Consider the following 13299-nt stretch of genomic DNA (forward strand, 5'->3'; position numbering starts at 1 on the left):
AGGCCTGATTGGTGGATTGCTGCAGAGATGGTTGTCCTTCTGGAAGGTTCTCCTCTCTCCACAGAGGACCTCTGGAGCTCTGACAGAGTGACCATTGGGTTCTTGGTCACTTAACTGACTAAGGCCCTTCTCCCCCGATTGCTCAGTTTAGATGGCCGGCCAGCTCTAGGAAGAGTCCTGGTGGTTTCGAACTTCTTCCACTTACGGATGATGGAGGCCACTGTGCTCACTGGGACCTTCAAAGCAACAGAAATTTTTCTGTAACCTTCCCCAGATTTGTGCCTCGAGACAATCCTGTCTCGGGGGGTCTACAGACAATTCCTTTGACTTCATGCTTGGTTTGTGCTCTGACATGAACTGTCAACTGTGGGACCTCATATATTCTGGTGTGTGCCTTTCCAAATCATGTCCAATCAACTGAATTTACCACAGGTGGACTCCAATTAAGCTGCAGAAACATCTCAAGGATGATCAGGGGAAACAGGATGCACCGAGCTCAATTTGGAGCTTCATGGCAAAGGCCGTGAATACTTATGTACATGTGACTTCTCAATTTTTTTATTTTTAATAAATATGTAAAAATCTGAATTAAACATTTTTCACATTGTCATTATGGGGTGTTTTGTGTAGAATTCTGAGGAAAAAAATGAATTTTATCCATTTCGGAATAAGGCTGTAACATAACAAAATCTGGAAATAGTGATGCGCTGTGAATACTTTCCAGATGCACTGTATATATTGTATGTAGAACATTTTTTTTTTCAATCGTGTGCTGACCTCACACTGACCAGCAACCACCTGGCAACCTGTTAATTAATGTTACCACAGGGCATGCAGTGTGCAGTTCAAGTCATACAGGGTGTGTAGTCAGAAAATTCATTCAATGTTATTGTGGCTTGTACTTTTTTAATTCACCTCACTAACATACTGTATATACAGATTACTTAATTAAATGTATCTATTGTTTATCCATAAATACAGCATGAAGAAGTGACACAGTAACAGGAAGAGACACTTACAGAAGCGCTGGCAGTTTGCAGTCTTCCTCATTTCTTGCTGGTGAATTGTTCCACACTTCACAAAGGTTCCATTACCTTTTGAACTTCCCTGTAGCCTTTACTAAATCACTTTAATCAACAGATAATGCAATACCAAGTAACTGAGAGAAATAGCTTAATATTTAACCTGTCACTTTACATTCAGAGTGTGTGCTTTCTACATGGATATGTCTGTTTTTAAAAGTTTGGGAAGGCCAAGTCATCATGTGTTTTCTAACCAGCTTATGCAGTGTTGGGCAACTATTGCCTAATGCCGGAGCACTTTCACCGGTGTTTTTTTTTGGGGGGGGCATGACATGAACAAACCCTAGGAGTCTCAGACTACTCCATAAACACATATACTCACATGGGGACAATATAGAGTCAATTAACACAACATGTGTGTCTTTCTGGGAGGGAAACCAGATGACTCAGAGTAAGAGAAAACTCCACAAAAACTCAAGGGTGACATTCAAGCTCAATATGGAAGGACATGGATTAAACCAGGGGCTCTAGATCAATGAAGCAGTAGTGCTAACTAATACAATATTTGTTATCTAAGACTATCTATGATATTATTTGAAATATTATTGAATTGCACAGAAGACGTGCCCTAAAAGACAAGCAATGGAAGATTTATGTGAGTCTAGTTGTTTTCAACTGCTGCCTTTAGAATGTTTAAGATTAAACCTACGGAGCTTAATAGCATCACGTGCCTTTGCAAGTATTAAGCTGCTTCTATATAGAAAAATAATGAATTGCCGAATATCAACATCTCTCATGGCTATTTTTCCCATACTAAGGTGACCAGACCAGCCAACACTAAAATAAGACAATAATGGTAAAATGGAGTCACACGCTCAATCAGTACCATACATCAGAGACCCGGATTAAGTAATAAGTAGATAAAGACAGATCACTTAAAATTTTATTTCAAATATATTCTCTGTTTGTATCACATAATTTTCAAATGTGCATCTATCTCAGAGTTTTGAATATAAAACATTTCCTAATGCAATTTTTCTCTTTATTATTTAATTTATTTTAATTTTGTTCTTTTTGTTTTACACAAATGCATCATTATGTACAGTTTCATTTGAAAACACAGATTAAATAATATTAATATCAATTAAGACCCTTTCACTACCCAGGAATGAATACAAATATTGACATTTATAATAATAAATACAACAGGAAAATTTCAAAAAGTTTCAAACAAAGAAACATTGGTAAAGCTGTCATTTTCACATCACAGTTGATCAAATTAATTTGTATTTACAGATAGAAAAGTCTAGGAATATTTGCTTTTGCCTTCCTTGCAGCCTTTAGGACTTCTTTGATCCATGCAAGCAGATATTGGTGATGCATCTCAGATTTCAGTTCGCTAAAATGTCTTTATATATATATATATATATATATATATATATATATATATATATATATATATATATATATATATATAAACTGGTTCAAAATTCTAAGTTGGTTTTCCATCCATTTTCTGAATGAACTGTCTCCATTTTTATGGTGTTCAGAGCATTAGGTGCAAATCAAGAACAAACTCCAGAAAGGGTACCTGTCCATTACAGGGCACAATATTCAAGCTCACACACACTCATAAGCCTAACTTGGAAGGAAATCAAAGTAGCCGGTCTCCGGAGTGGTAAGAAACTACTACTATTCTAAGTAAAACTATGTTAAAAAATATTAATAATAACAAAGCACTACTATGTGCACTTTATATATAAATGTCCTCAGCTTCTACTTCTATCCTTAATAATAAATGAGAAGAGGTCAACAGGAGCCAGTTTACTAGCCATCTGACGTGAATTCTCCTTTTGTTTTTCAGCAGTTCTCTCTTGATGTGCTGCCACTTCCTCCATACTGATTCTGTTTTCTAGTTACTTTTGAATGGCAGCAGTTACAAATTCTAATGAATGTGAGACATAATTCCCCCCTCCATTTGTTCTTAGTGTTGTGTATTAATGTCTTGCAGGTATAGTCTTTGTGCAGGTCTGTCGTCTTTTTGCTTGGGGATACTTTTTGGTCTTTCTTTTTTTAAATCCACCTTTCACACATGCATTTTATCAGGAAATTGTTTTTCTGCAGCATAAACATACACCAGCATAATTTGTAGCACATGTATTATTTAGCCTTATTGCATTTCAAGGTAAGGTACTTATCTAAAGTAAGGGAGACCAAAGTTTCAAAGGAATGTAGGTATACTCACTAATAGTTGTGCCATGGTGTGGTGAAGTGTTTCATGTTGTTTAGCACACGCCAGTAATAATTTCACAGTACCCTGTACACATGACAATAACGACCAATTACAAACCATTTCTTTCTCTGCCTGTTCTGACATATTCTTATTTTTGTCAGCACCAACAAAACTTAATATTACAGTATAAATGTTATGATTACAGTTACTTGCATCCATCATAGTTTGTGCATCTACCTTGTGAGGGCCTTTCTCCCTGTCCATGCATGGTCTACACCTTGAACTCAAAACTTATGGGAAAGGATATGATGCCCCATAGCCTTTAATTGGGCAAGGCACCAACAGATGATGGATCCATGGTGCCCATTAGTTTAACTGTTCTCTTGACCTGTGATTGTGTATGTCTTATTTATTACAGTTCTGCTTAATGTTCACAAAGGAGAGTATTTGTATACTAAGGAACTCTGATTTTGATGGCACAGTAGTTTGGACTATTGCCTCAGCACTTTAAGTATCTGTCTGGTTGCAGCTCCATTTTGCGTCCCTGTCTAAGAGCACAAGGGTTTTGTCACAAGTCCTCCAATCTTCTTCGACATCCCAAAGGTCTGCATGTTATAGTAATCAGAGCCTGTAAGTTGTCCCCATCTAAGTGAGTAAGTCACGTAGGCATCTGTTCAGTTAAATTTGTAGAACTGATGGAAAGAGGTGGTGTGCGCAGCCAGTTAGTTGAGGTCTCCAGGACTGTGACTGTTTCTGACTTTGTCTTTTGACGTTGTTTGTTATAATTGACCATGGACCTAACAGAGATATATTTTCTCCAGGGATGCTTCTGACTGGAGGTTTTGTTTTCCTCTCCTCTGTAGTCGACTGTCCATAGTTCAACAATTAATTAATTTTCAGAGAGTGCCAGGCTCTGTTTATGTTAATCAGTTTGGAACCAATTTATCTTCCTATGTGTTTAAACAAATCTGTATCTTTATGAGCGTGCATTACATAATTATTAGTTTGTAAAATTATAATTCCGTTTAACCTGTTAACGTTTTGCAGCACACTGAACCTGCAGTTAGTCTGTCACAAGGTACGCACACACATCCACCATTAGTCATATGGGACAAACTTAGCAGCTGCCAATTAACCTAAGATACACTTTATCGGGATGTAGAAAGTTAACTGCATACAGGATACAACAGATACAAGGAAAATGTACAAAGTCCACATGGGAAGTTTTGGGCTGGGAGTCAGTAGTGCTAATCAGTGTTCCACCCCATGCTACATTCAATCCCCTATAACATTATCCCCTTTTTTTGCATTGCAGATGGAGCACATGGAAATAGAACGGAAGCAAGTGGTTGCTCCTCAGGCTATAGCAAGAGTGATTATGTTGTAGTATTCACCATGACAAGCAGCCATGTGAGCTTAACTGGGAACTGGCAGACAATGCTGCCACCATTCTCTGATTGTTTTCTAACTTGAGAATCACAGTACTAAACCTAATACATTTTAGTACTAGAAGTGGAAAAAGGTTGAAAAAGTAAGACATGAAATGTGCAGAAAGGTGAGAGAAATAATCAGCAAGAGTGTTGCTAGTGTCACAACTGACCGCTAGAGTGCATGGACCATTTTCAGCGTAGTTTGCATTAATTATGATTAACCTGCTCATCCCACCTCACTAATCACAAGTTGTAATCTCTGCTCCTCTTAGCTGAAGCGACTCTGTTTCCATCCATTTGGAGTTCAAAGTGAGCAAGTGGCAAAATATGGTTTATGTAGTGCATACTGAATTAATTATTTTTTTTACCATAATAAAAAGTAAAAAGGCACTTAAAAAGAGTCCACAAAACAATAATTAGATCAACAGAGTTCTTTAAAGCTAAAAAAAAATCACATTTTTCGCTGTAGGCGATACCACAAAGCGAGACAGGAATGAAGTTTTTGACACTCAAGTAATCATTATGGGTAGGCTGGAATAAGTAAAATCCAACTTTATCAGTATCTTTTATTTCTTATATTTTTAGGTGCATTCGTATATAGACAGTGAACGAGCGAAGCACCTATTGGATAGCCATGCATGAAACAACTCGCTACCCCGTAGAGCAATATTGAAGTGTTGCACACCAACTCTTCAAGGAGATTTGCCAAGACAGTTCCATTTTTGTCTAGAAATCTTGGAACAGTTTGCGCTGTATACCGTTTTAAAATTTCAACGTTTCGCGTTGAAAAGCATCGGCGAATTTGCGATCTCGTCTATTTTAAAACAGAGAGACTTTCCGTGCAACTTTAACTATGAATTAGTTTAGTTTAACGTTTCAGTTTTACCTTGTCAGCGGTTACTCCGATTTGTGTGTTTTGTATCATTTCCACTTTCTTACCTTCGATAGACTGCAGAATGCATGCGCAGGTAGGATGTCGTTGTTTTTTTGGGTACTTGCGCACGCGCAGGACGGCGATCCTCCATCTGCAATTCGAGAATTGCACGCGCGGGCAAACCTGCAGATCAGCAAGTTGTTGCTGCATCTTCTTTACGAAGCCTTTCCAGCTGCTTCAACGCAAACGGAAGAGATGCAGGACACAGGCATCTCACTCCTACAGGGGCTTTAAGTTATAACAGGTACGTTAAATTATTTTCCAAACGTAAAAGTCTAAAATGAAAGCACGGAAAACGAAAGTTTTCCTAAATAAGAATTCGGTACTCTGTGGTGTGTAAGCCCCTGTGCACAGAGCAAGTAAACATTTACTCAGCATACCTTAAACTAAACCGACCTAACTGTTCCATTATCTGCAGTTTATAATGATTCATATTTTTACTTTCACTGCAGTTTATAATGGTGACCAGACGTCCTTTTAATACCGACAGTCCCGAGTTAAGGCTATGTGTTCCGATAATTAACTGAAGAATATCAAAATGTGTCCGTTTAAAGAGAATGCCCATCTGTAAAACATTGATCTGCTGACACAAGCATCTTCACAATTTATTTAGAATATATTTACGAAGCTTCAAAGGGCACAAAACCCCATAACCTGTGTAATATACAAATAATAACGCAGTCATATCTCCATTAAGAGCTAGTATTGAATTCGAACAGCATCAACTAACAACGACTAACAAACTGATAAAAAACAAAACAAAAAAAAAACACCGTCATTTGTTTCCACTTCAAGCAGTTTGTGGGCTCCTATTCGATCATTTGTTAAAGTGTTTTTTGTGCCCTGATCCCTCTCTGATGACGGTTGAAAAATAAACCATTAAAACATGAAAACAGGCCTTATATATGGGCATACATCCTACACATGTGTCCAGGTTTGGGTCTTTGAAAATCTGGTCACCCAATAATTTATCATCACTGTGCCATGGTCACCTGATATCCTTATAGTCAGTCGCTGTAATAAAGTTTGGTTATTGTCTTTTTTGATCCATTTGTAATAGATTATAACAGGTACTGCAAATTCACTTACAATATTTGCACCAGTCACTATTATTTTTATTTATTTATTTTTACACTTCCATTTTCCCTAAGATTTGTTAAAACTAAACAGCTTTGCAAGTCCCATTTCATAAAAATTATTAGGGTGAGACATGCTCAAGCACAGAAGGAATTACAATACGGTTTTATTTATTTATTTATGTTATGTTAGTTGGCACGTGTAGATTATCACTGTTTGTGAATATAGTGTGTGTGAGTGACAGTCGTCCCTGTGATGGATTAGAGTCCTGCCTAGGCCTGTTTTCAACCTTTTGCCTAGTCCTGATGGGATAGCCTTTTGCCCCATGACCTCGAAATGCAGTGAAAAAGTTCTGGAACCGACCTACTGAGCTCAGTCCATTGAAGGACACAGTGCCTGCACAATCCCTGAACGCACCTGAATCCTATGCGTACATTTTCTAATTTGTTATATACTGAGTGGAAGACGAATCACTATTACTGTACATGTGTTAGAGCTTTTATAAACCTGTCATGTGATTAAATACAGGATGAATACTAGCAGTGGTAGCGCTAATGTGAAATGCAGCCCCATGACACTGAATTAGATAAAGCAGGTATGAGAACGATATGTTACATGTTTTGTCACATATTTACTTCTCTATTGTATTTAACATTTATAAGTTCTTTTTCAGGGTCATGGGGCCTCATTCTAGCATTTGCAGAAAGCCCTCAATTTATCACACTAGAACAACATTTTGTTGTATTGCGCTTGTCTATTGATCTCTTCAATGCATATTAAAAGCATAGTGAGACTTGGTGCTTAACTTAATAAAATATAAAAAAGGTGCTACAATGGTTTTGAATTACAAGTAACTTGTGCACCACTTTATGCTGCCCTAAGATGGACTAATGACCTGACCTGATTAAAGCCTGCCATGTGCTTATGCCCATTCCCCTCAGCTCTATCCTTGATATTTAGGTTCAGAAAATGGATGGTCTTGCTTTATACTTTCTCCTCAAACAACTGAGCAAAATGGAAAGATATTTTGGCTTCTGGGATGAATAGTCTAATTTTTCAAAAGAGTTTGACATTTTGTAATTGAGTTCTGCATATTGCACAAAAATAATAGCTCAGTGTATTCGGTGTAACAGTGATCATAGCATAAACATGACATTCACTTATTTGTGATTTACTTAAATTTCCTTTTTTGCTTAGAGATCACCACTGCACATCAAATATTCTTTCATTTTGTACACCAAATCCATAAATTACATGGGCCACAGGACCAGCAGGTTTTCATTTCAATGAGTCTCCCAATCAGAGCCCTAAGTTTCAGTAGAACATCTTCTATTTTCATTTTTACAGTTTAAGTCTATAAGTTCATAATGAATCTATCAACAAAAGCTAACAGATTTTTATTATTAATAGCAGAAGTGATTCTCTAACTTATTTAATACCGTATCCCTTTTATGTAAAAGCAGTTTAAAAAAATTTAAATTGCAGTGAAAAGGCTTGTATGTAAGTGATAACAAATCACCTTTGTAAAATATTATTTCTGTTTATTTACTGGATTGCTCGATAAAATAAGCTGCCTTTTAAAGGAATATTTATAAAGAAAGAGTGCTGCAAAGAAATATATCAAAAATATGAAGCAGATAGATAAGTAAACTCCTTGAATACAGTTTGAGGTCTAATTCATTTGAATCAACAAGAATACACCCCGTAGTGTCTATTCCAATCCACAGCCTGTACACTGAGTCACAGTGAGGAGTTCATTTAAAATGGGTGTCTTATTAAGGAATCAGTTGGAATGAAAACCTGCAGTGCAAGTGATGCATCATTTGTTGGTTAAATATGCACAATATAATGAATCAGTAAGTTAGCTGACATTGTTTAATCTCACCATATCCCAGATTTCCAAAATTCTGAAAAGTTTGTTTATTCACGGGATAGATCCTGCAGGCAGTTTGGAGATTTGAAGAACTCTGGGACTTCACTGTCAAGTTTGCAGATTACCTTATATATTGCCTTCTTCCAAGAAGGATCAGAGTCCTTGTTTCCATGAATAGCTGAAAAGAATTCTCTTAAGGTAACCTGTGACACCTCCAGGAATCGGTCAGGAACCTAAAAAAGAGATAGGTGGGCATTTAGGAAACATACGCTGATTTAAGAGTGCAAGAGTGCCTAGTGAGTAAGAGTACAACTGCTTCTGAAAAATTTAGAGAATGAGATGTTAGACAATGAAAGTTGTAAAGTAAAAAGGAAACAACGGATGGATGAATGGATACATGGGTAGATTGATTGCTGGATGGGTGGATTAATACTAAATGATTCAAAGTATTTTGCTATTTCCCATCTTAATCTGACTCTGGACAGCAGCAGTACAATTATCTTTCTGTTAATTCTTTACACCTGGGGCTGTAATGGAAAGGAACAGTACAAAACATTTCCAATTTCCAACTTAGAAAGAAAGAAAAAGAAAAGTTCACATTTCTTTCTTTCTTTCTTTCCAGTTTTCCACACCATGGAAAGATATTGCAGCATTAAGATTTTAAAAACTACAGAGAATACAATCAAAATGGAACAGTACAAATTTTAGAAATGACTGTATATTAGAGTGACAGAAAACCTAGTTTAATCATATTATGTCTAATGACATTTGGTAGCCAAAAGATCTCTGATTGCATTATCTGGAGAATCATAGTAGAAAGAGCCTTGAGTTGAAGATACCTTGTATTTGTGTTCTGTATGGATAACACACACTCGCCATCACAAAGAGAGTGTGCACACTCTGTAACACACTCTGTCAAATAAACAGAGTCAAGCATTTTTCATGATATCCAGCTGCTCAGCCAATATCCTTCTCTATACTGCTACATCCAGAGAGTCCAACCTAGTACCAGGAACAAAGTCAAATGTTTCTAATTAACTTAAGTCTGTCGATAAACCCTGATTTCATGTTACTGCCCCAGTATACCAATGTGTAAAAGAGTACATCTGGATTGTTGTACCCTGTTTGTGTATTGCTACCAGAGGACTGTATGCCTGGTTGAAGAAATAGAAGTACAGGAGGAGTGAATTAAAACAGCAACAACATAAATGGGCTGAAATACTCTGAAATGACAACAGCACTCAGAGAAGGTAGGTGGAAATGATTCATCTGCTCAACTTAAGTGAAATGGTCATCACAAAGATATAGGAATAATAGTCATCTCAACAAAGAGTCTAGAAAGTGAACTTCTGACAATAGATAAGGAACAATGAAAAGTGCAGAGGACATAAGTAACTGTTAAATGGAGAAAGACCAAGTTAAAGAGTGGCATACAAAATGTCAGATGCAACATGAAAGGCTCCTTACAGAAATCCTTCTCATTCAGAATGAATTAAAATAACAATAAGTATATAAATGGTGTATTCAGTGTACAAAAAACACATGGAAGGAAAAAGACACAATTGCAAATGAAAAAGTGAAAAACAATATCTCTGCTTGTTTAAGGGCCTTAATAATAATTTATTACGTTTATATAATGCTTTTCTTGCAACTCAAAGCACTTTATATAGATAGAATGTAGCCAGTTTAACCACCACCAAAGGGTAGCAACCCACCCCATGTGAATGATACGACAGCAGCCATTATTGTGCCAGCATGCTCACCACACACTAGCTATTAGTTGGTGAACAGGTGAGAGAGATAGCCAATTAGAGATGGGGCATGATTAGGGGGCCAGAATGACCAAGCTGAGCAATTTAGCAAGGACATCGGGATAAACCCTACTTTTTATGAAATATGTCCAGGGATCTTTAATGACCACAGAAAGTCAGAATCTCAGTTTTATGTTTCATCCGAAAGAATGAACCATTTTCACAGCACTGTGTCCCTGTCACAGCACAGAAATCACACAGAGGTCCCCCTGATGGCCTCACCAACATTTCAGTCACAGGTAATTCAAGCTTTTTCTAGTTGGTTTCCCATTCAACTACTGGCCAAATGTGCTTAGCTTCAGGTAGATGAGCTGTTTTGGTATGACTACTCACCATGTTTATCAGTGGGTAGGCTGATCAACTGGCACACATCTCCAGTACTAAAATAATTATTTAATTTTACCAGCACACATGTCTCTCTTATAATTCTGTCTTTTCTTTCTACAAGTTATCTGTTTTTCCAACTCATCTCTTTATTTCAGACTCTGGAGTAAGGTGTCTAAATCCAGAATCACTTAAATAAATGGGTCTCTTGTACAGCTTCTAGGCTGCCTTAGTTTAACAGAGAATAATGTTCTGCTAAGGGTAATCATCATCTTCCTGTCAATCCATATGTCTCCATCTTTAAAAGAAATCATAGTCTTCTTTCTGTATAGGAACAACACACTAAAATTATCATTCCACTTTCATTCCTGCGCACCCTTGTCCTGAGGATCTTGACCTGTGGCTACTGCATTCTAGAATTTCAATGACTGCCATATCTCATTTTCATTCCTTAATTTTAATCACATTATAATTACCATTTTAAGTACATCTTCAAGACTGTGACATTCATCTTAGATGCTTCAGCCAGTGAGTGGTTCCATAATACTGTAGGAAGAGCTTCCTACATGACCGGAACATTTCCCACAACAGCTTAAAAGCTATAATTTTAGCCACCAATATTACATTTATACAACAACTCCAAATAGATCAATTTTGTATCCTATTCATTTATTACCCACTTCAGTCTGCAGCAACTAAAATTACACCTGTGGCTTCAGGATATTAAGTTGGGCCCCATAAAAGCTTCTCTACTGTATTTCCTTCTTCTTAGTCTTTCTGCCGCCCCTTTGTGACCTTACTGTGTCTCTAAGGAGAGACAGAGCTGCCATCTTGTATCATTGCAGAACATGTTTCTGTCATTCTGTAAAATTAAGTTATGTGTATGTTATGTTTTATTTTTGTTTAGTTATTTTTTTGTCATTATGTTAGATTTATTGTTTTCATGTTATTATGTATTGGTGTACTGTTTCTTTAAATATCAATATGTTCAATGTTCCTTGTAGATGTAACCCAAAGTGGCAGACCCACTTGTCAATGTGTGCCCCCAGTGTATAAAGGCTGTGGAGAGAGGCAGTTCAATAGGAAACATTGCTTTTGTGAAGTTAACTGTAAGTATATGGTTTACAATTGGATTTTGTAGATTTTTGATTATTTTGCTCTGTCTTTGAATTTTGATTTCTGAACAGTGTTTGCATTAGGATTGTCCTTTTAGGCAACTCTTTTGTTACTTCTGTTGATCTTTTTGAGTTTGTATTTGTATCTTTGATGTTAATTTTAACAAATCCTTTTTATAAAGATTCTTTGTTTTCCCATCTGTGCACATGCTGAGAATTACAATTCCTCATATGGGGCTTTTGTGATGTTTTGGTGGATGTTACTAGTAGTTTTACCAGCTCCTCATTTTGGAGCTGCTCTAGCTGAAGGCAACAAATTGCTTTAGGTCTTGGCTTAAGTAAGGATTGCCTTTGTTGGGCAGACCAGGTAACATTCTGGCCTGCTCCCTACCTTCTTTTGGAGTCCTCATACCTTTTTTTACATTAATGGAGACTCCAAATCATGACAGTTTTGACCAAAGGCAACATTCATTCTGTCCTTCCTTTGTACCCATGCTAGTGGCCCTGCTTAGCACCCATTAGATTTACTGAGCTTTACTGCTCTCTAGATGGTTCTTCACATCATACTGGTACACCAGCACATGCCACTATTGCCAGTGTTTGTTTTATTCTCATTTACAGCCCTTCTGGGCTCTGTTCTGTTCTGTGCCATCCATTCCTGCTTGGTAAGTCCTTGCCTATCATGTAAAGCACCACTCAGGAGAATGGGAGGAAGACTGATAAATAATGGACACTCAACTGATGAAGCCATAGCACCATTTGAACATTCTTGTTGAAATCTATAAATTATAAGATGCCCATTATAATGAATATGCAACAACCTGTTACAACAGAGTTGCTGTAATGTCAACACACCATACTGAAGAAAATTAAGCATTCTTATAGGCTAAAAGAAGAATAAGAAAATATAGTGAATGTATTTTTAGATTATGAAAATGCCTTTAAATTAGGTTTATAAATGTATAACAGTAACTGTGAAGCAACCATTTATTGAAGCCAGAATATAAAATAATCTGCTTGTGAATGTTTACTCTGGACTTTCTTATTTTTAAAAATGCTGGTGGCTCACATACTTGCTGTCCCTTCCAGAAAGCAATCTAAGTATTGCAATTTTGGACTGATCTATTCCGGATGATATTAGAAGCAATATCCTCTACTATTCACAAATAATGTACTCCTGGTAACCTGTGGATGGGACCTCTGTTATAATACCTCTTGCTGCTTATTTCCTCATGAGAATCTTTTTTTATTTTTAAATTTTTTTAAATTTCATTGACAAATATACTCTTTTTGAATGTATATTTTGACACCAGAAAAAACATATAACCTTAATAACAGTATGTCAATACATTCCACAAAAAATAAAATTAAAAGGATATCCATTTTTATATTCATTAACAGCAGAAATTAAAAATTCTTATGACACTTTTTCATAGTCCTGAAGGAACACAGGGAACAGATATTCATAAGAGATAAAATG

The 13299-nt window shown here is 36.6% G+C and overlaps 1 protein-coding gene and 1 long non-coding RNA gene across 4 annotated transcripts in view; one reads left to right on the plus strand and one right to left on the minus strand.

Annotated features, from left to right (window-relative positions):
• Positions 1–5725: 5725 nt before the first annotated feature.
• LOC120538976 overlaps positions 5726–13299 on the plus strand; it is a 49750-nt gene continuing 42176 nt past the window's right edge. For 2 of the 3 annotated variants that reach the window (XR_005635538.1, XR_005635536.1), the window contains exons 1-2: positions 5726–5863; positions 11709–11813. This is a non-coding gene — a long non-coding RNA (uncharacterized LOC120538976). Of the gene's footprint in view, positions 5864–9711; positions 9820–11708; positions 11814–13299 lie in introns of all 3 variants that reach the window. The other variant, XR_005635537.1, reaches the window with a different exon arrangement.
• The window catches only part of LOC120538975 (prospero homeobox protein 1-like), a 28047-nt gene continuing 22974 nt past the window's right edge, over positions 8227–13299 (minus strand). Inside the window, exon 5 of the mRNA XM_039768630.1 lies at positions 8227–8802. Within this exon, the coding sequence (XP_039624564.1) occupies positions 8617–8802 (186 nt within the window). The 3' untranslated portion in view covers positions 8227–8616. The remainder of the gene's footprint in view (positions 8803–13299) is intronic.

This window comes from Polypterus senegalus, chromosome 11 (assembly GCF_016835505.1).
Source record: "Polypterus senegalus isolate Bchr_013 chromosome 11, ASM1683550v1, whole genome shotgun sequence".
Classification (NCBI taxonomy): domain Eukaryota; kingdom Metazoa; phylum Chordata; class Cladistia; order Polypteriformes; family Polypteridae; genus Polypterus; species Polypterus senegalus.